General features: G+C 34.7%; 1 protein-coding gene across 1 annotated transcript; it reads left to right on the forward strand.

Annotated features, from left to right (window-relative positions):
• Window positions 1–458: 458 nt before the first annotated feature.
• crtac1b (cartilage acidic protein 1b) lies at window positions 459–24,721 on the forward strand. Its single transcript, XM_059565477.1, has 15 exons — window positions 459–574; window positions 4,466–4,656; window positions 5,596–5,792; window positions 5,885–6,021; window positions 10,536–10,692; window positions 12,193–12,327; window positions 12,417–12,562; window positions 14,483–14,619; window positions 16,076–16,158; window positions 17,604–17,704; window positions 18,786–18,954; window positions 21,512–21,657; window positions 21,736–21,778; window positions 23,130–23,273; window positions 24,004–24,721. The coding sequence occupies exons 1-15, from the start codon at window positions 530–532 to the stop codon at window positions 24,120–24,122; spliced, it is 1,950 nt and encodes a 649-aa protein (XP_059421460.1). The 5' UTR covers window positions 459–529; the 3' UTR covers window positions 24,123–24,721.
• The last annotated feature ends 488 nt before the right edge of the window (window positions 24,722–25,209 follow it).

Here is a 25,209-nt window from a genome sequence, read left to right on the forward strand (position 1 = left end):
GGAAAAAATTATTGGGAAGATGGACTTCTGCCAATGTCCAAGACAGTAGATGATCCATCACTTTATGGCATGGATCCATAAAATTTTCTAATTAAATGGTAATATGATCAGAGTGACAATCATTACTTTAATTAAAAAGAGCTCTTTTTAAAGAATGCACATAATGTAAGATAGCTTATTTATCAAAGTAACAGATTAAGTTATTATTTTTCTTTATGTGCACGCTATTAGTTATTCAAATTGAAAAAAAAATTATATTAAAATTATTTAAATTCATGAAAATAGGTTCCTGTACTGTACGTTAAACCCGTGCGTATGAATTATTAAGTAGGAAGCCTCAGGTAAGCGTCATTCAGCACGCATAGCTCCGCCCTCCAACGAAGGCATTGGTTGTTTCTTTTAAATATCCATCGCAGGGGCTTGTAATTGGATGGATTCTTACACAACTGATTTCATAAAGCAAATTCTTGGGAAGTTGTGTAAAATCACTAAGAGACACACTCAAGGTCCACAGGGAATCTCTTAATCTATGAGGAGGGAAGTCATTTATGAAAGGCGCTGGACTTTCATTAATGTAAGTACCGGTGCTTTTATGTTTGCCGCAGCGTCTTTGAAGTTAAAGCAGCTCCTTTGATCTGATCTTTCACTGCGCATGTAATTAAATGTTCTCAGCAGATCAGATGAGATGAGACAACTGTATTGATAAATCATATCATAGCGAGATCATAAGAGAATGCTTGGCTTCAGGTCCATTTGCTCTTTCATATTTGTCTTTATTTGCTTTACTTGTTATGCTCATCGGATTTTAAGACTTTTAAACAAATACGAAACGTCACAAGAATGTTTTTCATTTGTTTCCAGTTTAGTTTTAAGCATGAATTGCATGCGTGCTTTAATAATGATGATAATATCATCATCATTACTATCATCACTATCATTATTATTATTAATAATAATAACAGTTAGTATTAATAGTAGTAGTTGGATTACTATTATTAGTTTATTTTATAATTATTTTTTTGGTAACCATATATTTTTTAACTTTATTCAATTCAGGAAACCTCCATCACCTTCATTTAGCCTCAGATTTTTTCTAACTTTTAAAGATGAAAAGCTGTATATTTTCTCTAAGTTTACTTTAAAGCATTGTCTTTGTTGTAAGATGAGAGATGCTTGAGGGACTGACTGTGCTGGTGTTTGTCGCAGTCCGATCAGAGACCAGAAATGCATGAGTACACACTCAAGATGAGAGTAAATATTACTTACAAGGTGAAGGTCACAGGCAAAGAGAGTTTACAGTTTAGTAGTAAACATAAATATATGAAATTACAAACTTTGATTTAATAGTTTTAAGGAACATACAGGGAGAAATGTTCATATGAGATAATAACACATATAATCTAACATCTCTGTTGTAACTGCAGTAAGTGTGTTGTGTGATGATAGCTGCAGTAAGATGAAGCTGATCGCATCATTTCTAGTCAAACTGCCACCTCGAGATGCAGAGCTGCTGCAAGGACAGATTCACCTCTTCTTGTGGTTCCTCTGTTTGTGTCTGGATTTATGACCCAGTAGCTGTGAAGACTTTTTAGTTTGAAACATGTCCAGCTCTCACCTCATCCTCTCAAGCTTTTACATCATCATATTACGATGGCAGATGACAGATGAACGTACATACGGAACTCTTGAAGCACTGGTGTTCCACTGCCCTTATCTAGCTGTTTGGAATATTAAAGCTATAAACACTAAATGAATTACAATAAAATGACATGTTTACTCTTCTTTTACTGTTTTTGCCCAGCTGACACTGAGTTTTTAATATAAAAGGGATAATGCTAGTAATATAGGAGAGGATAGAACAAACTGACAACCTCTGTGCAGGCCTTTAATTAGTCTGGCTATGTATATTCTATCAACAACTCTCAAATTATCACTGTGCTCAAACCTTTGGTCCAGTAATATGACTAATACAATGCTTATTTGAGTGCTTTGATTACACTTTCATTTCAAACAGCGGAGCATATATTAAGACAACCTTAATCTAAATTAATTACATGGCTTTGATGTTAGAGTTCAATGGGTTGATTAGTGGAGCAGAGGCATGCATATTACAGAAATTGTTGCTGCAAACACATGCACTCATCTCTCTCCACTTTGTGTTTCTCACCAGCATGTCATCTCCTATTTTGCAAAATACTGCACATATGGCTTTTTCGGGAATTTTTCCGGAATATATTTATATATATATATATATATATATATATATATATATATATATATGTATATATGTATATATATATGTATATATATATGTATATATATATATATATATACATATATATATATATATATATATAATTATGAATATTTAAAAGAAACAACCAATGCCTTCGTTGGAGGGCGGAGCTATGCGTGCTGAATGACACTTACCTGAGGCTTCCTACTTAATAATTAATACGCACGTGTTTAATGTACAGTACAGGAACCTATTTTCATGAGTTTAAATCATTTTAATATTAATTTTTTTTAAATTTGAATAACTAATAGCGTGCACATAAAGAAAAATAATAACTTAATGTTACTTTGATAAATAAGCTATCTTACATTATGTGCATTCGACCATATTCTTTAAAAAGAGCTCTTTTTAATTAAAGTAATAATTGCCACTCTGATCATATAACCATTTAATTAGAACATTTTATGGATCCATGCCATAAAGTGATGGTTCATCTACTGTCTTGGACATTGGCAGAAGTCCATCTTCCCAATCTTTTTTTCCCACTGGTTAAACGAATGTTCATTATTATTAGTGTCTACACCAAGGTATAGTAATGTTCTGTTTATTATAAGCACTGCAATTAAGTTGTCTGTCACTTTAAATGCTCAAGCTCTTTAAATGTAGACACTGATTAGCTGTCGATCTTTCATTATTCATCAGCTAGAACACATTTTTCTTGAAAGTGATTCCAATGATATTATTCCTCTGTGCCATTATTGTTGTAGTTCTGGTTGGACTCTGCTGCTTTTTTACAATTTTACACTTTTACACGACAAAACTAGTTATATTTATTTTCCCTGGTGTGAATGGGCTTTTGTAAAAAAAAAAAACAGGGCCCAATGTATTGTTAATATAAAGGATTTATCCAGAATGATTGTTCACAGGTGTTTTACCCATATATAAAAATTAGGCATTGCATTTAGTTGTGTTTTAGGGTTAAATTAAATGGCTGTAAATTAACTGAAAATGTCCTTGCAGATAATTACCAGTACCTTTTCTGTTTTTAATTTTGTCATTATTTAGTCACCCCCATGTCATTTCAAACCTGACTTTCCTACGTGGAACACCAAAGACGATCTTTAGCAGAATGTCCCAGCTGTTCTCTTCCATACATTGAAAATAAATGGGCACCCAGACTATCAAGCTCCCGAAATGACTAAAATCCCCATAAATGTAGGCCATACAAATATTCCTCTGACATAGGAATTTTTTTTTGTAAGGAACTGACTTAAATTTAAGATGCTTATCAACCTGAAAATCTTCCTCATTTACCACTTTCATTGTATGGATATTCCCATTAATTTATGGAAACGTTATTTCTGAATGTTCTCAAAAAAAAATTTAATTGTGCAAACAAACATTATAGGCATGATACTTTTGAATGTTCTCTTAACCTCTTAGACGAATGTCCATCTAAAATCTTACAGAAAAATATTCCATAAATGATACAGAATGAATTTGGTCTAACTTTTTGAGAACATTCTAATAACAACTGGAAGAATGTTTCCTCTTAAATTTGAGAGAACCCTTTAAGAACATTCCGAGACTGTAAATAACTACTTTTGTGTTCCACTAAAAAGATATGTGGGTTTGTAATTGAAGGCAGATTTTTTCCTTTTGGGTTACAGTAAGGACTAAAGCCTTGTTGCCTATGGCTGTGCCTGCATTTACTTATGTACACTTTACTTATGTATCATAAATGTGCAAGTGAGATCTACATTCTCTTAACAAATTTGATTTAATGATAGACAGACAGACAGATACTTAATGGATATATTGACAGACAGACAGATATATTGATGGAAAGATCATGTCACATATGGATTTTGCTGTCTTAAATGTCTGTCTCATGTGCAGTTCTACTCTCAGATGTTAATTTGGTCCATTCTGACCTGTCACATGTCTGCAGTCTCTGTATTTATGTCTCTGTGCTGTGAGTGCAATGCTGGGAAGGTAATTGCCTCTTAACACTGTAGAAAGCAATTCAGTCTCCTAAAACTCAATGAAAGTGGAATATCTTGATTGTGTGGCTCGGTTCCGGATGTTTTACAGTTCCTCTCACTTCAGTGAGTCATAACCTTCTTGAAAGCATTTTTCACATATCAGGAGGTGAGCATGACTATGATCTTGTCATAGGTTCCAATCCAAAAAGTTTTTTTTTCTTAAAAACCTTGATGAATTTCACAGGTGACAATGTCAGCGTGGATATTACTGCTCACTGTGGGACTGTCCTGGGGTCAGCGAACTGAACCCATGTTTGCCTCAGTAACTCAGAGTGTTTTCCCACCGGACTATGAGAATAACCCTACGCAGCTCAACTACGGCGTGGCTGTCACTGATGTGGATGGAGACGGAGATCTGGAGATGTTTGTGACAGGGTGAGTGTACTAGTCTTCAGATCACATGCACTGTTTTCAGTAGAATAATGAAGTGAAGCATTTATGACATTGTTTCTCTAGAGAAAATACTTTTATCAGTGTCTAGAAGTTATATGGTGATTTTGTGCTGTTTGATTGAGCTTACATTTTTTGCAATACTGACACAGCAGATACACTGGCCAAGAGCATTACCTCAGTTTGTGGCTTGAAAGTGATATTTTCTAAGAGAAACAGAAATGTCAAAGCAATTAATTGGGATTATTTGTAAACCATTTGTGAAATGATTTGGATCTTTGTGGATTTGTGTTGATGAAAATAGATGTAATTGGAGAGTTCAATGTTTTGTTTGAGTTGTGCACAAGAATGAAATTAAGTGCAACTGACAGAATCGTATCTCTAGGGAAACTAGAATCTGTTTTTCCTTCAATTAAATGACAGCCGAGGTGGAATTGTGGGATTACAGGTCAGTGAAATACACCAACAAAGATGTGGCTTGTTGGAAACCGGAGACAAATAAATGGAATATGGTTATACATTAATCCTTCAAGGCATGTTTTTATTTGAGTTGAGTTCTCAGGGAATATATCTTGAATTAAATTTATTTCTCCTACCCCACTGGCTTTGGTTTTACTTGTTTTAAGCATTTTTAAGCATAAATCTAACAACAACCATGCTTAAAAAAGCAGATGGGATATTTTGGGATATTAATTAAGGATGTTAAAGTAGATTATACTATTGTAAATATTACATTTTAATATTAAAATGGCCTATTTAGATAATACAATAGATTTATAGTATTAAATATATATACAAAAAATGTATATGAAAACGTTTACTGCAGAACAAGGTATATCAATTAAGGTTTTTAAGCTGTGGCCCTTTTCTTGATTTGTTTGAAATATGTAACTTAATATATAGATCTACCTTTTTTCTTCTTAGCTACAATGGCCCAAATCTGGTGCTGAAGTATGACAAGTTTAAGAAGAGGCTTCTTAACATTGCGGTTGACAACCGTAGTTCTCCATATTATGCACTCAGAGATCGACAGGGCAATGCCATCGGAGTGACAGCATGTGACATAGATGGTGATGGCAGAGAGGAAATTTACGTCCTTAACACTAATAACGCCTTCTCAGGTATTAAACGGTTTCATAAACGAGGCTCTGAAGGAAATGCTACAGTAAATGGATGTTAGTTTCATGTAAATTGTTTATGTCGTTTCATGCAGGGAGAGCAACGTACACTGACAAGCTCTTTAAGTTTCGTAATGGGCGGTTTGAGGATCTCCTGAACGATGACGTAAATGAACATAGAGACGTTGCCAATCGCTTGGCTGGCCGGTCAGTCGCGTGTGTGGACAGAAAGGTAACACCTCTACTAAGTTTGCTTTAAATGAAAGCTTTTGGGAAAGCTCAGTGGCAGAAAGATTTTCCTCACTTAAACCAACCAGGTGGAAAAAGGTATCATTTGCATGTTTCCCTCACAGATTTTCTAAGATTCCCATTTATTGCAAGGTCAGTAATTTCCAAGTATGGGAAGTGTTTTATTCTGCATTTTAAAAGCTGATAAGCTCAATTATTTTTCTAACTCTGCATTTTTACTTTTTCATTTACATTTGCCTGTATTTTCCCTTTGGTCCATTTTTAGATGGGGAACCACAGCTGTTGTGAACGTTCTCTACTAGCATGGAACATTCTTAGAACTTTGGCTCTTAAAGTTACGAACAAAATTTTTTCCCCACTTATGTTAATAGAACCTTCGTTCAAAGTTATCTGGTATTTAATATTCTTCTTAAAACATTAGCACAAAAAAACGTTTCTACATCATTCATGAAATGTTTTCTTTTTAAAACAATTTACTTTAGTTATTTTTTTTTAAATTGTATTCAAACCTTGTATATGTTTGCAAAATGATTAAATAATTCCCTTAACATTAACCAAGAAAAAAAAAACTTTTGAAACATTTAAAAAAAAGATTTTTAAACATTTAAAAATGGGATCGTTTGCTTAACGTGCTTAGGACATGCAGTATATGTTTTGGGTTATTCTCAGCTCTAAAATATCTAGAAATTGCTCTTCTTGAGTGCAATCTGTATAAAATTATGTTTAGAAATGCTCATCCAGTAATCATGAATGACTGAAAATCATGGAAATGTCTTGCTCAAAGCATTTGGGAAGACTGTTAGAGATAAATGTGAATAGGAAGTTGCAGCCTGAGGTATGTATTGATCATCAACAACTGCAGAACATCAGCATGTGGAATCTGAGGGAAAGTGAGTTCTTAAGGGTGTTGAGTGACTGTTCACATCTAGTTACTGTCTGATCATTTCACATTGGTAGACTCGAAATCCTCTGCGGCCATTATTTGCTGTCCACCATTACCGTTGAGTCCTGCCCCCCTCAGCCAACCAAGATGATTGTTCATTTCAAGTGTTCTGCAGTATTTGTCTCTGACATTGAATCATGAGCTGTGATAATTAGAAAACACAAGGCCTCATTTGTTTCTTTTTGTAAGGAGATTTAATAGGTGGGAAGTGCCGCCTTCATTTGTCTCACTGCATGAAGGTTATCAGAGCTCCCACCGTCTGACCATGCTTCACTGGTACCTATAATCCCAGACGACATGATGAATGGCCAAACATGTCAATGATTTGTATTTAGTCCAAAACACAATAAGCTGAACAGCATATTTCTGCAATTACTTTGGGACTGCATGCTGTTGTGTAGAGCAGTCAGCGGTGAAAGATGCTCAGTAATCCTTGGGAAGAGCTGCAAGGAATTGAAATGGATTTTTTCCACCCGCAGTCATTTGACTGGGCTGATGATAGTGAGACGGTGCTGCTTAAAAGCCCTTCATCAATGATTTTATGATTTAAATGATTTAGGACCATGCTTATAATAGGTTTGGAGAGAAACAAAACAAACTGTGTTCGGTCTGCATAGAGTTCAGTTGGGAATCAAAAAAAAAATCGCCCTACCATTTGATACTTTGATCCACAAACACAAGTTGAATGAACTGCTGATGCAGATTGTTGAGTTTGCCTCGTTTATTTCTAACTACAGTCATGCAAGGTCACAGAAACATTAAGATCCAGAAATATGGGTTAAATACTTATTCATATAATAATATCATATAATATTTAGTGATGTCAAATGATTAATCGCGATTATTTGCATCCAAAATAACAGTTTTCGTTTACATGATATATGTATGTGTGCTGTGTATATTTATTAGGTTTATACAAATACACACACATGCATGCATACATTTCAGAAAAAAAAGATTTTATTTATTTATAATATAAATTATATGAATGTAAATATAGTATGCAAATATGTAATTTAATGTAAATATTTTTTAAATATATACTATATGTGTGTGTATTTATATATACATACATATACACAGAACACAAATATGTTATGCAAACAAAAACATTTATTTTGGATGCAATTAATCGTGATTAATCATTTGACAGCACTGATATAATTACATTCATTATATTATATTTATATTACTGTCTCTTCATTGTCAATTAATTCAAGGCAACACTAAATAAATGTGATTTAAAAAAAAAAAGTAACTGATAATTTACCAATGGGTGCCATGCTCTTTAATCGAATAGTTTACCCAAAAATGAACATTTGCTAAAAATATCCTCATCCTCATGCAGGGCAAGATAGATTATATTTATTTTATTATTAGATTTTATTTTATTATTAGAGTATATTTCCTCATTGGAAAAGATTTGAATAAATTTAGCATGAAATCACTTGCTCACTATGACTCCTCTGTATTTTAGACATTTATAATTTCAAACCATTGCCCCCTGCTAAAATACAACTCTATGCAAAATTTCACTTTCTCCAGTGAAAAAGTCATCACGTCTGAATCAGAAGGGAATTACGCACAGATCAAGCCCTGTTTACAACCAAAAACAGTCTAAAACAGCTCTGAACAAATATTTTGGTGGATTTTGATGTGAGAAGATAACAGGGGAAGGGCTCTTTCAGTGGAGAAAACATTATTATAGATTATAGACCTGTATTTTGGCCAGAAGCGATGGTTTAATACTGTAATGCCTTATGGATTTGTTTTTTTTACAAATGGACAGATTTTTCCTTCACAAGATGTTAACTGATGGACTGGAAAGGTTTGGATTACTTTTCTATTATTTACATTTTTTTCATCAGCTGTTTGGACTCTCATTCTGATGGCACCCATTTATGGCAGAGGATCCATTGGTGAGGAAGTGATGTTAAATTTCTCAAAATGTCTAGCTATAAAGAAACAAACTCAACAATAGTGAACTATTTGCTATTCGCTTTTAATGGGAACCTAATTTAATGGAGTTTCCCCAATGAGTAATAATTGTTTTATATAAATGACAATACAATATTTTTTTGTTTTCCAATTTGTATTCAATTATACAGTTAAACAGTCTTAAACCATATATAGTTTTCTCTGGGAACTGTGTACATTTCTAAGTCTAAAAATGAGTGACAGCAGCTGCCACAGTTGTAAAATGACCCCTGTATGTTGTATATTCCCTTCAGCTTCAGAGACATTAATATTCAAATGCCAAGAACCAAAGCATTGCCATTTGTCACTTCAAAGTGGACAGGAAGACACATGGGCCTGTTTCTGTAAGAGATAGATTGATCCTCATATTCACCCATCTTCATGGGTTAGTGATTACCTGCATCGTCTGCTTATAGCAGTTTTCCCTCCCAATAATACATAAAAGATAAAATTTTACAGTTTAGTCTGCAACAAAATAGTTGTCTCTGTATAGAATTGGTTTAAAAGTGCTAAAACAGTGGTGCCCCATATTTATGTGCAGTATATATATATATCATATCATATATCATATGTATCATATATATCATATATCATATATGTATCATATATATCATATATATATATATATATATATATATATATATATATATATATATATATATATATATTAATATGGTGGGAGGTCTGTACATTTAACACCAACCTTTCATCACACGATTTTTAACCCAAAACATTTTTGCAGGAAACTAGTGTTGGTACAAAATATGCTTTGAAAGTATTAGTTTTGCGTACCCTGCTGGCCCTTGTTACTGGAAAATATTCTGTAAATCTATTTCTTTATTTGATAAACAGAGCATGAAGAACACGGAAATCATGACATTAAACCTAAGCTGCAAATACATTCTGGGGCAGCATCTGTTTTAACTCCATTATGCTTTAATCTGTATTTTCTGACCTGAAGTGGCAGCCACTGTATGTAGAAACCACAGAGCGTTTGACATTTTCATTGTTGTGCCTCATTAGGATTCTGGTCACGAGCTGCTGATATTTATATACTTATGTATATATTTCTTTATTTCACCATTTCCATGCTGTTGGATTGTGGGTGTCTTTATTGAAACTGTGTGCGTAAGTTCATTTGCTTGGCTACTTCACTGACTTCATGTCCACAGGGAATCTTTCTGATAATGGGGTGTGAAATTAATATCCAAGGGGAGGCAATTGAAATATGTGTGTGGTGTGTAAGAGTATGTGTGCGTGTGTATACAACTGTATGTGGATGAGTGTTCCGACTTATTTCTCTTATGTTATATGAAGATCACATGACATACGTTTTTTTTTTGCTATATTTTACAAATCTTTACTGTGAGAAAATTAGTTACAGTATATTAGATTTTCCACAAATTACACGTCACTGCAACTTACACATTGTGAGAATGTTTTAAAAAAGTTTTATTTATTATTCTTAACATTATTATTATTATTATTAACATTATTAGTTATCACTATACACTCAACCTGTATATATATATATATATATATTTATAAATTTTTTTTTCTTTTTTTTTTTTTCTTAGGGAACTGGCCGTTATTCCATCTACATTGCCAATTATGCCAGCGGAACTGTAGGTCCACATGCTCTGATTGAAATGGATGAAAGCTCAAGTGACCCTTCCAAGGGAATCATTGCACTGTCAAACGTGGCTGAGCAGGCCGGAGTCAACAAGTTCACAGGTGCGTGTCCACTTATTTATGAATGCGTGAGCGAGAATGTGTAAGTGTGTGATGATGTCAGTGAATATATTACCCAAGACTCTTTAACGGCCATGAGCTGTAGGATCCAGGTTTTTTGCCTTGTGGCTGATTTACAGTAGAGCTCAGTGCTCATATCAGCTTTGAATCACTGAGTTATAGACAGTGTTTATCAGCTAAAGCAGCCAGTAATAGAGAGAACAGGGCCCGGGAAGGCAGTGCTGAATAAAGAGATGGAGGTTTTGGCCCACTCAGCTGTTTACTGCACTGAAAGTCATGTGAAGGCACAAGGACAAGTGAGCCGTATTTCAGCTCTGACTTACTCAATGAAGCAGCCATTCCATTAATCACTACGGGGAGAGCAGGGCTTTGGACCACCGTTCAGAGTGGTTTCGGAGAGCACTCTTGAGAAGCTTTCGAGCAGGACAGTCTCAGAAGGGAAAGCAACAAAATTAAGCTTTTGTTTTATTCTAGCCTCACTATGGAGGATCCTGTCAAAGTCTTGGCAGTTTTCACATTTGAATGACACAAAACATGGAATTCAACCAGAATATGTAAATGAAATGTAATGAAATGAAATGAAATGAAATTTACAAATATTAGATGTTAATATTTAAATGTGAAATAAAATATAATATAAAATATTATGAATACATTATCATGCATTTAAATGACAAAACATTGAATGGTTTTAAAAGATTTTATTTTTTTTTATTTTTTTTTATACGTTTTATTTGATTAATGTTATACATGCAGTTTTATTTTATTTATTCACTTCACATATTTCATATTTCACGTTTCATTTACATTATTCACCTCTTATTGCATGTACAAATGGCACAAAACATTTAATATTTTCCACTATAGTATGTTTTATTGCATTTACATTATAAATGCATATTGTAAAACATTTTTTATTTATTTTATAGGATTTTTTCACATATTTCATATTTCTTTCATATTGTTAACATTATTCACGTTTCATATTGTTTACATTATTCACATATTATCGTGTTCAAATGAAACAAAACATGGAATGGTACATTTTTATTTTATTTTATTTTATTTTTAGTTGATCCCTCTCTCAAATTTCTGTCCAAATGTGTTGCAAGCTCATATTTAGCATTAATAAGGCTTTAAGAAATAAAAATACAATTTTCTTTTTCTTTTTCTTTTTCTTTTTCCTAAAGCCGGTTCCAACAAATTGTTCATTGTGAAAAGCGCTACACAAAATAAAGAATTACTTGCTGCTGTAATTCAACTAGAGATCAGAGCTGTAGAATAGTGATTGCCGGGTAAGATGTGTGAATGTAAAGCTGGTTAAATGCACATGTTCACACTCCCTGTAATGTGATTATGGGCAGTCAGAGTCTGTGTCAGCAAAAGCAGCAGAGAGCCGCTGCTGGGGAAATGAGCTGGAAAGCCACTAATGATTTCTGCTGTGCTTTTGGTGATGATGGCCCTCTCTGCTTTGTGTTAAAGGGGGACGGGGGGTCGTGGTCGGTCCCATCCTCAGTCAGACCCGACCTGATATTTTCTGTGACAATGAGTACAGCCCCAACTTCCTGTTTCGCAACAACGGAGACGGTACATTTACAGATGTGGCAGCACAAGTAGGTAAGCAAGAGCTGGTGCATTTTTGAAAGGTGAATTTGTTAGCATTTTACAGCAAACATGAAATGAAATTTTTGTATTTGTTGTCACAGGGGTTGATGACCCCATGCAGCATGGCCGTGGAGTGACGTTAGCAGATTTTAATCGGGATGGGAAGACTGACATTGTCTATGGAAACTGGAATGGGCCGCATCGTCTGTTTCTTCAACTCGGCAATAATCGCAAGCAAAGGTTTAAGGTGCAGGTTTTAAAATCACTATTTTCATATTCTTTTAGCTGTAATGGAAGCAAAAACGGTTTACTGAAGTGCTTGCCAGGCCTGAAACTTTAACACAGTTACTTAGCTGCCTTCAAAACACTGGTGTTTCCTCTAGGAAATACAAATCTAGTTGTTGTTTTTTAAATTATACTGAATGGTAGGTTTCATTTTTGTTATGCAGAACAAAACATGATCCCTACATTTTGATCTGTATAATTAAATCCTTCTGAGAGAAGACAGAGGATAAAATAATACCATCTGCTGTCTGATTAAAGTATTAAATTATTCTCTAATCATTGTTCTATTGTTTGCGCAGCGACCCTGCTCTCGTTTCATCTGGTAAAGCACAGTGATTGTAATTAGTCACAGTGAGATCGAAGAACCTCTATATTTTCCTGAGACTTCCACAGGAAGTTTTATAAATCTGCTGATAGCTTGCCTGATTCAAGTCTGAATGTTTGAATGAAATTGTATTTATTAAATTTTTCGCATAACCTACTTTTCAAAAGGTTGGAGTCAGTACTGATTTTTTTTAAAGAAATGTATACATTATTTTATAAAGGATGAGTTAATTAGAAAATTTCAAAAGTGGCGATGAATGGTGTTCTGTTGAAATTTCAATTTATGAAAGTATCCTAAAAAAGTATGTCATGGTTTTTCACACAAATAAGAAGCAGAACTGCTTTTAATGTTGTTGAAATGTGTAAAGTCTTAAAGAACCTCTATCAGCTCTCTTGAAGCACATTGTTGTCTAGGAGAAACATTTGTCCTGTGGGCCCAGTCAGAATTTGTAAGTCTGCTAATCTTGAACTAATGGTTTAATTAAGCTATCTAAGCAAGCCTGTCCTTAAATAAATAAGAATAATTTAAGAAGTAATGAACCCAAAATATTATCTATTTATTTTCCAGCAGTAGTTAGTCATCAACCTTTGGATCTGTTTCACCCGAGTGTGTCAGGCAATTGTGTTTGGTATGGAGGGATCAGCGCTGTGTGTGTAGGTTTAGTTCGATCCCAGTGTTAGCGGCAGTGATTGTCTTCTTTAGCACAGAGATAAATGTCAGCAGGAAGCTGTTTTACGGGGGTCAATTGTTAGGTTAATGTCTCATGGGAGACCTTACAGAAGGATTTGTGCATCAGCGTAGGGCATTGTGACCTTTGCCATGTATAACTGCATTGTGATTAAGATGCTCTGTTATTTTGTGTTAATTAAACTTTGATTGAACAAACACACAAGCTAGTTGAAGATCATGAGTGAGTCATAATATCTATCTATCTATCTATCTATCTATCTATCTATCTATCTATCTATCTATCTATCTATCTATCTATCTATCTATCTATCTATCTATCTATCTATCTATCTATCTATCTATCTATCGTTTTTTGTTCATTCGTTCATTCCTTCGTTTGGTCTATACACTCATCTGTCTGAGATGATCAGTATTGTCTCATGCTCAGCTGGTTCCTGTCCAGAGATGGCCATCACCTCTCCTTCAACCAGACAGCAGAAGGTCATTTCATGGGCCTTCACCTGCAGGTTTTATGAGCCCTATAATTAAAATTGGGGTTAATACTTGAGAGAGTGCCAGCATACTCAATAACTCTTCCATGACTCGTTGCTGCACTACTGAAGCGCAGCGATAGCAGTTACTTTTCTGTGCTCCCACTCCCTGAAGTTTTTAGACTGTGATTTACCTGCAGCTAAGATCTTTATGTCATAGATATCATACATTTGACTCTCCAAATCCTGAAGCTGTCCTGTCAGCAAAGGAAAAATACTTTCCCATCCCAGTTTAATCTGTAGAAACAAATGTATTATAAGGAAGACATTCTTCTGTGTAAAGAGTGTCAACACTGTGGTGTTTCAAATGTTGATATGTTGATATTCTCTGTACCAGGACATCGCCACACAGAAGTTTTCCATGCCATCTCCTGTTCGTACCGTCATCGCAGCCGACTTTGATAATGACAATGAACTGGAGGTTTTTTTCAATAACATTGCCTACAGAGGACCATCAGCCAACAGACTATTCAGGTGTGTACTCTACTGGTATGCATAGGCTATGTCTTAGGCCCCATTTACACAGCATGGTTCAAGTGACCCAATTCCGATTTTTTCCTCTCATGTGGCACAGATCGGATATGACCGGTGAACGTGTAAGCAGGAAAAAACCGCATGGATTCCAATGTTCTCAGATTGGATTCAGGCCTCACTCATATGAGGTAATAAATCGGATATGAATCGGATACATGCATTTGCATGTGCCATGTAAGCAGACAAATCGGATATTCCCCAGTAAATGGGAGTCGTACGAAATTCGCCCGTCTACGTTTGGTAGTTTCAGCAGTGTATAGTGTAAATGCAAAAATCGGATATAGTCAGAAAATCGGATTTGGGCATCAAGACCTGCAGTGTAAATGCAGCCTTAGAGTGGTGCAGAACACATAAAGGAGATATTTAGCAGGATGTTCACACTGATTTATGGTATTTAATAACATTTTACTTTAATTTGCTTAAATTGCTTTAGCTTTTATATTTATATTTTATTTAAATTTTAGTCATTTCTATTTAGCTTAAATTGATTTTCATTTCAATTTTAGTTTTATAAATTGTTTTAATTTTGCTTATTTTATACAGTTAGTTCATTTATAATTTTCATTTATGTTTTTTTGTCTAATATTTTTATTTTTATTTATTCACTATTCACTTCCATTGTATGGAAAAGAACAACAACTTTTTGATAAAGCCTTTGTCCCATACTAAACATCAGTAGGATATAAACAAATTCTATTGTTTTCTTTCAAATAATTACAATTAAAAAATGAATGTAACAATGAATGTACAGTAACCTGTCTTGGATATTTGGATACATTTATACAATTTTCTATACTTGGTCGAATTGACCTGTATTATCATTATGTAACAGAGTCATTTCTTCAACGTTTACATTGTATGGTAGGAAATAATTATGGAAACTCTCTCTCTATTTTGGGGATTTGGTGGTAAGCCCAGGCGGCACGACTGCCAGCAAGTCCAACTGCCAGACCACAAACAAACCCAGTCCAACCACAACTCTACCTGATGGGAAATTCCCCCAACATCCGACCTCACCCGTTAAACGATGGCTTTCTAATGAGAAGACTGGATGTAGCATTAAACAGAACATTGTTTCAAATTAGTTTCTAATCCCATACTCAAACAGTCTGGACCTCGATTCTCAGAAAGCAAAGATTTAAGCTTTTTATATAAAGAAACCTTTTAGTTAGCATTATTAGTCATCAAAATATAAAGTTTGAACTTCCAGCCCTAGAAATGTTTTAACTGAATCAATAGTGCGGGGGTTTCATGAGCCCGTAAATGAATATCTCCTTTGAGACATGTTGTATAACATGCAGCTGACAAGGTTCATTTGTCTTTGACTGTTCCTTTGTGTGGAGCTTTCTCAAGCCAAAAGGCAAAGTGAGTAAGTAATTAATCTTTACCATGGCAGAGTTTCTCGGAGAGAACATGGGGATCCACAGATCGAGGAGCTGAACGTCGGGGAGGCCGCCGAACCAGAGGGACGGGGAACCGGTATGAAGGATTTGGCTGGGTCATTACACTTAAACGTAGGACTGTTTATTTTGTAAATCCATTTTATTAGGTTTACAAATGGTAAATTAAAGATTTTCCCCTTAAAAGAACTTTAAAATGAACCAAAGCTTTTCATTTTTTATTATTATTGTTATTTTTTAGTTTTTAGGAAGGATTATTAATGTTCTCAACTTCAAATTGTTTCAAAACATGTCACAAAGTCTTGAAAAAGGTGTCATGGTTTTCACATAATATCTAGCAGCACAACTGTTTTCAAAGTTGATAATAATAAGAAATGTTTCTTGAGGATTTCTGAAGGATCATGTGACACTGAAGACTGGAGTAATGGATGCTGAAAATTCAGCTTTACCGTCACAGAAATAAATTACATTTTGAAAATATAATAAAACAATTGTTTTAATTTGTAATAATATTCAGTTTATTGTTTTATGTATGTATTTTTATTTACTGACTCCAAACCTTAGTGTAACTAAAGTATTGAACAGTAGTGTATGTTAATTGGGCACACATCTAATGGAGATATTATCATCTAGGTTTACTACTGTGGATGATAAAACGCCTAAACTGTGCAGTGATGGGACGGTTGAGTTCAGCTACAAATCTTAATCATAGTTATGTCCTCTCTACCACTAGATGGCATTATAAATCCACCATTAGACATTTTGTGTCCAGTGTTGCCCATTTAGCAACTTTTTAGACTACCCTGACAACTTTTTCTTCCAAAAGCCCCTAACAACAAATTTAGCAATTTTTTACAATTTAATTGGCATCTTTTAGCAACTTTTGATAAGTGACTCAGAAAATAAAAAGTCACTTTGTTAAAGCATAATTGTTGAGAATCTGTATTACTAGTTTACTAGCTATTAAAATAAATAAATTAATAAATAAATAAATTGTAATCATTCAAAAATGTATATTATACATTAATGTATATTCATACATTATTATACAAGTGTTCAATAATTAAATGTACTAAAAATATAGTTATTTATATTTTAATATTATATTATGCATATTATTTTACAAACAGATCTAAATTATCATAGCCTATATAAAAAATATATATATTTTTTGCTGAGATTTGATGTTGTGACAATTTTGCGTTGTAATTACACAATGACGTCATCGCGCAATGGAGTCACAACGTCATTTAGCCAATTTTAGCAACAAATCGGTCTTCCTTCAGCAAATTTCCCTGAAAATTAGTTGGCAACACAGTGTGAAACTTTATCGTGGGTCATTTACTGACATTTAGAATCGAGTGCAGTCACCACTCAATCTGAATAATCATCATCATTATTAGAAAGCCACTAATGTAGAACTGGTAGAACCTTTTGATTTATTTATTATTATTATTATTAATGTTGAGAACCAGAAACAACATTTGTTACAGCTGTGCCTGAGTAGAATGACCTGTATTTCAGGAGCAGCTGTGACTGATTTTGATGGAGATGGACAGCTGGATCTTCTGGTGACGCATGGGGAAAGTGCAGCTCAACCCATCTCAGTGTATCGAGTCACTCAGGTGAGGATGTGTTCTAAACCTGCTGGCGACCACTTTTAGGCAAAATACTAAAGGTTTCACGGAGAAACAAGTTACACGTGGTTTTAGTATCAACATAGTCTCAAATGTTTTTTCCTCCCTTGCAATTCCTTAAGAGAAGTAAAAGAGCGGGATTCACAAATGATACAACCGTATAACGTAATCGGCCGAAGTAGTAACTTGAATGCGTGCTGCTTCCGGTGTCATTCATTTCCAGTTATTATACTTGTACAAAAACAGTCCTTTATGCAGCTTATACTACTAACTGTAATGATCAATTATTCAAATTTTCCTATCATAATCATAAACACACTGGTTTGGAGAGCAGATAGTTTTACCATATACTTTGATGTTTTTCTATTTATTACTGATGGCAGCTTAATAAATCAGAGGTCTAAAAGAAAATAATACCTCCACATTGCAAGGAAAGGATTATTAGAAATATAACACAAAATATAGGAATACAGTATAACATGAATTTGGATAGATCAGATAATATTGCCTAGGAAGAATTGGAAGAAATATAATTTGGTTAATTTCAAAATCTCATACATTTGGCGAATTATCTCGGAATTTTTTCCCATAGGAAAAGATATCTCCATTTGATCTCTTTGTAATCTCATTGCTTTTTTTAGGGATGCATCATGATAGTTTAGAAACAGTAGGGTGACCACGCTTCCTCTTTTCCCAGAATTCTAAATTCCTAAAATGTCAAGGCTTTGGCTTCATTTTCCTATCGATGTGCACTCTGCAGTCTTCACATATTATATGTATGCATAATTGCATTGCTTTGACTGTTCTTTGTAGGTCCCACCTTCTCACACTGGTTGATTATGTACAATGCCTGAACGATATTGGTCGAACTACTTTTCAGTCATTACCTTCATCAAGTATGAAAACAAAGCTGAATGCCAGAAATTGTAGGCAATTTCAGACTAGGGCATAAACAAAAAAGAGGATGTATGGTCATCCTAAAAAGAGTATTTTGCATTTCTGGTTAAAGTTTAACAACTGAAAGTGCTGTTCTGACATGGAGTTATTAGTTGTTGGTGTCTCATTATAGGGCTCATCTAATAAATGGCTGCGTGTGATTCCACGCACACAGTTTGGGGCTTTTGCACGTGGGGCAAAGGTGATAGTCTACACCAAGCGAAACGGACCTCATATGCGCATTATAGATGGAGGATCAGGGTACTTGTGCGAGATGGAGCCAGTGGCTCACTTTGGACTCGGTATGTATTTCTTTCCCACTCTCTTTCCCTAAAAAGCCTGCCTAAAAAAAAATCTTTGCAGGAAAATCACATTAAGACAGCAACAGCTATGAAATTGACCAGACCTGAAAAATATCTATTTCATAAGTGCATCCACCGTCTCGGAAATGTTCAGGGTCGCCGAGCAGCGGGAAAACAAGCATTCGCTCTGCTGACTCATTACAGAGAAACAATTATGATGTAACTCCAGGTCATATTCAGCGAGGGGCTTGGGGTCTCAGTAACATAATCCTCCGCGTGGAGGCTGGCTTCTTGAATATCCTCATAGACTGAAGGTCCAGAGAGAAGCCTGCAGGTGCAGCAGCCGGTGGCAGCAGACCGGGACCTTTTCCCCAAGGCTCGGCCATGTTACAGATGCTTGGAGGCACATGGCTTCATCTGGGAGCTATCGGACAGATTTGTGGCAGGATAGGCTGCCAGCTGGAGGCTCGGATTGTTCTGAATGTGCTGTGAAAAACAAAACGATAGCCATCAGTGGTCACTCGATCACCCTGAGGGCTCGTAAATATGTGCGGACGTGTTCAGGCCTCTCATCGATGTTTCTTTCAGTAAGAGTGTTTGCAAAATTATGCAAAATATCTGCTCTACAAAATACATCCATAGTACAGTGTATGGTATCAGATTATGGAAGTCCAATTTTTTTTAAACACATTTTTATCTCACAGTTGCAGCTTTATTTCTTGAAATGGTGACTTTGTCTCGAAATGCTGTATGACATAATGTCTAACAATGGTAGCTTATATCTCACAAGTGCTTTTCTTCATCTTTATTTTCATTTTCATTTTCATCTACATCTTAATTTCTCACAGTTGTGACTGTACATTTCACATTTGTGAGTTAATATTTCATAATGCGACTATAATTCATAATAAATGTCTTAGTTATGTTTCAGATTAAACAAGATGTTACAAATTTGCTTAGTGACCTAATTAGTTAAATAGAGCAGAATCTTAATTCTTCAAAATTCAGACTTTCAGATTTAGATTTTTTTATTTTTTGTTAAAATTAATAATAACATTTTTTTAGAAGAGTTTTTAAATTTGATTTCTTTAACAAAATACATACCATGGTGTATATATATATTTTAAAAAGGTAAATTAAATGTAAAAATTGATCATGCCAAAAACTTTTTTATTTATATTATTAAGTTTAATAATATTATTATTTTTTTAATTAATTTAGATTATTAAAAAAAAATGATATATATATATATATATATATATATATATATATATATATTTTTTTTTTTTTTCTCAGACAAAAAGGTGCTTCATAAAATATTGTTTAAAAACGTATTTCTTTTTGTTTTTCATTTTCAGTTTTTGGATTTATCAGACTAAAATACCTTTATACACCTTTTTTTTAAAACTTTTTTTATTTTTTATTTTGATTATTTTGATTTCTCAGAAAAAATGTGATGGTAAAAAAATGTAATATAAATATTTAAAAAAATATAATGAAATATTTTATATATAAAAAAATAGTTAGTGTACCATAGTTCTTTTTGTTAGTAAATATTATCAGTATAACATGCAGTTACCTAAACCCTGCAATCATCAATCATTTCCCACATGCTGAATTTGAAGGTTGCCTTTATTAAATAAAAACCTGACAGATGCTCAGTTGTCCTCCACAACTAAACTGCATCTTTCAGTAACCGCTGGTGAAATGTCATGCTCTTTGTCTCGCAAGGAAGCCTTGGTCCTGCCAGGAGCCCTGTGGATCTGTTTACCTAAGACATGTCGCTTTAATTAAGAACTGGGAAGGCAGTCAGCTTCTCTCCTGCTTGACTAAAGGCTATAATGGAAAGAAAGTCTAGCGTCCACCCTGTCCCTCCTCATTTTAACTCCTTTGAAGTTCTGCCTTCCTTCTCCACCACATTCATTTCCAATGGATGATCTCTCTGTTCATAATCACCACGACAGTCTCCCGTAACGGCCGTGTTAATTACTGTCCCCGCCGTCTGTGAGAAAGTGTCTCTGACAATCAGATTGAAGGTAGTAAATGGATGCTTCTGTAAACCTTCTTGAATGAAGTGCTTTCCAAACACCGTGCCATTTATACGGCTCCTTATTTCAGCCACTGAGCAACAGACAGATTTCATCGGTCTGGCATATGAGAAGCTCATTGCTTTAATACCTCAGTGACTGCTATGCCAGAAACTCTCTGGCCTGTGAACCCCACACACCGGCAGTCATGAGAAACCGGTTCTGCCGACATCAAATGAGACGTGTTCAGGCCTCGCTGCTCACTATGCTGCCCACAGCTGAGACGGAACGCATTCTTGTGCATTTGTTTAAGAGTCTACGTGGTCTGTGCCAAACCAGAACCTATTCCAACCTGGCTTTTACCGAGAAACTTCTTGGGAGGGCCCTTTCTCCAGAATGGTATTTTTCCATGGAGAGCTGTACATTAAGAAAAGAAATCATTCATTATGTCTCCTAAGCCTGAGGGGAAGTTATAAAGACGGACTGCTCGTGAAGTACTGAAAGTATTGCTGCTTTGCCATCCCTGACAGGGAAAGATGTGGCCACCAGTGTGGAAGTGTTCTGGCCAGATGGACGTTCTGTGGCGAGAGCTCTGGAGCCCAGTGAGATGAACAAAGTGATGGAGATCTATTACCCTGAGAATGAGGAAGAGGCGACCCAAGTGGTGGAGATCGAGGTACATACCCTACCTGTCATACTAACATTCTACATTTGAGGGGTGTAATTGTTGTACAAATGCTCTTTCTTTTCACAGTGTGGACCAGGATTTGAGGTCAATGAAAATGGCCGTTGCACTGGTAAGTTTTTTGAGCGACGTGACAGTTAGCCTCCAATATGCCTAAAACTCATAAACATATGCACACACACACACACACACACACACACACACACACACACACACACACACACACACACACACACACACACACACACACACACACTTGTTTCTGAGAATTTTGGAGACTTTTCATAGACTTCTACTACTTTTATACTGACCAATTGATATTTTCTAACCCCTAACCCTAAACATATCCTTTGCAGTTTGCATTGTTATACTTTCAGATAAACATAATTTACTATTTTTAATCATTTTAATAATCCCTGATGGGGACAATGTATTAAATATAAAAATCTATATTTATAACAAATACATACGACTTCTTATATATAGGTTTGTATATAAATAACAAATATTGACGAATATTACCATATAAATGATATATAAATTAGTGCTGTCAAATGATTAATCGCAATGAATCACATCCAAAATAAAAGTTTTTGTTTGCATAATATATGTGTGTGTACTGTGTATATTTATTATGTATATATAAATACAAACACATGCATATATATGTGTATATATATATATATATATATATATAAAGAAAAATATGTTGTTTATATATAATAAAAATATAATCATATTAATATATAAATGTATATACATGTAAACATTTAAAAAATATATACTGTATGTGTGTTTATTTATATATCCATAATAAATAAACAGTACAAATACATATATTATGTAAACAAAAGTTTTAATTTTGGATGCGATTAATAACGATTAGTTGACAGCACTAAGTTTGCATTAAGCTTGACAGCGCTAATATAAATATATATAAAATATATGAATAATACTATCATCTGTTTTACCCTGTATTTCTGTGAGCTGTAGACTGTGCACAATCTCAGGAGTCCAGCCTGGATTGTAGTGTGTCACATCTACAGTATAGTCTCATGCAAAAATGAAAAAAAAAAAAAAAGTCTTAAAATAAAGGCATTCCTTTGGCGACATGCTAATGGAAAACTATGAGTCAAGTCTCCTATGTGTTTCACATATGAAGACTTGTTTGATAACGTGGTGCACAGCAGTTCAAATCAGTCACTTATGAGATTCTATTTCAGTTAGGATGTTGCCTTAATAGGAATCTTCCTATATTGGCAGTAGACAGCATGGCAACTCAGCAGGTTTTGGAACAGAAGCTGTGTCAGTCATCATGAGTTTGGGGTAGTAGGAGTGACTTCTTTGTTCCATGCACACATACAGTATATAGATATCTAAAGGTATTCACTTCCACAAAAAAAAAAATGTGGTTGTCACTTCTGAAACTTTGCATGTTTATTCCACTCCTCTTCATTGTCTAGACCAAGATGAGTGCACACAGTTCCCATCTGTCTGTCCTTCTGAGCGACCCGTCTGCACCAACACCTACGGGAGCTTCAAGTGCCGTGCAAACAAGAGGTGTAACCAGGGATACGAGCCTAATGATGAAGGGACAGCATGTGTAGGTGAGTTGAGACTAGAGCCAGATGATTACAGTGGCTTGATGCAATAAGGATCCCCTGAAAAAAAGCAGTTTGCCCTCATTTCACATAGATAGAGTTTCACTTTTGAGCTTTGGGGCAAAGTCTCAAACTGCTCAAATTTGCAAAGATACCAAAGTTTGCAAGCCAGAAACTCACACATTTCTCACTTCCAAGACTGTATATTTTTATTTTACATCAGCTATTTTCTATTATCTTTCTATTTTAATTTATCCCAGTTCATTTTTTGAAATTTGTGAATAAACTGTAAGCAAGTTGTGTTATTTATTTATTTATTCATTTGTTTGCTATGATCATGACCCTGAGAGAATGTGCTCAGATTTGCAAAGGTACCAAAGTTTGCAAGTCAGAAATTTCATTGTAAAAATGTCACTTCCAAGACCAAATGCAAAGTGAGTTTACAACTCTATATTCTTATTTTACATCAGTTATTGTGTAATATCATTCGGTTTTCATTCCTCCCAATGACTGCTTAACAAAATAGAATTAAGATGTATTTGAAACAGTTTTCATTCATAATTTAATAGAGAATTTCAAAATTACAAAGAAAAGGCAAGCAACTAATTGAATTAAATAAAATTTTTTAAGTAGATTTTTTGGGGGGTTAAAGATGTTTCAATAATCTTTATTTACATCGTCAGGTAAATAATTTTTTTTACACTGTAGTTTGCTTCTCTTTCCTTTATCTCTGCAGCCCAGGTGGCTTATTTTGGAGGAAACAGATCCTCAGCCTCCAAGCTCTTGGCTTCCCATCTTTCCCAGCCTCTTGTACTAACTCTTCTCGCTGTCTTTACTGCTTGCTTGGGGGCATGAAGGGCAGTGCCTCCCCTTTCCTGACATCTCTTCCACCCTGCTTGGTCTCCGATTCTCTGCTTTCCTTTTTCGTTCGTTTGGGAGTCAGCTGTAAAATGAACTCTCCATGGATCTGTCGCTCTTGCAATGTTGTCACTAACAGACCTGTATAAATAATGTTTCCCTTTTCAGTTGGGAACCACAAAAGATCCCTGTTTTTAAGATAAAACAAGTATTCCCACAGAAAGATCTTCATGTTCATCAACTGTGATGTGGGATACGATTGTGATTGTAATGATCTTTATGAAAGGCCGTGTCCCAGCGTGTTACAGGCGATTTTGAGTTCTTGTGCATTCAGTCTCAAATCTGCAGCAGTGTGTTAGCAGGTTTTCCAGAAGAGCATATGCCCGGCCATCTGTTTCACGCAAGGTTACATTTCTTGTGCTCTGAATAATACAGATTCATACTGTACACTTTTGACTCTCACCAGTACTCACGACTGCCCTTGGGATTCGTGCATGTTTTTTGGCATGGATGAGTATTGCAAAACACAGTTTAATTGAGCAAAATGTTGTTCAGATTTATACATGTTGGATTTCACTGTGATCAAGCTGCAGAAACATAGAAGTAACACTTTTATTTTCAATCCAATTTAAAAGTCTTTCTCAGCTTTAAATACTTCAATAGAAATGTCAGTGTTTCATTTGAGTGTTGGTTGTTGATTTGATAGGACATGATGTCTTTTTATTTACAAATTTGCCATGACCATAACCAAAAATTACTTTCAAATATTTTAACTTTAAAATATAGAGTTCAGTACAGTTATTTTCTATTAAAAAAAGTGTCTGTGGCCATTGTCCAAAGAGAGAGGGGGGCGGGGGGGGGGTTAATAGTAGTCCATGCAACTTCTGTGCAGTCAAGACAAATAATAGTTTTATGTGAGAAATAAGAACATAGAAAACATAGAACATTTTTATAGAACATAGAAAATAATCTTCACATAACTTATTTTCCTCATTCATGACCATGCCTGTCAAAAAGCTAAAACAAACCCTAAATTAGTTGATCTATACAGTCTTTTGAAGAAATAAGATCGTTTTTATGAAGA

This window comes from Carassius carassius, chromosome 14 (genome assembly GCF_963082965.1).
Source record: "Carassius carassius chromosome 14, fCarCar2.1, whole genome shotgun sequence".
Lineage (NCBI taxonomy): Eukaryota > Metazoa > Chordata > Actinopteri > Cypriniformes > Cyprinidae > Carassius > Carassius carassius.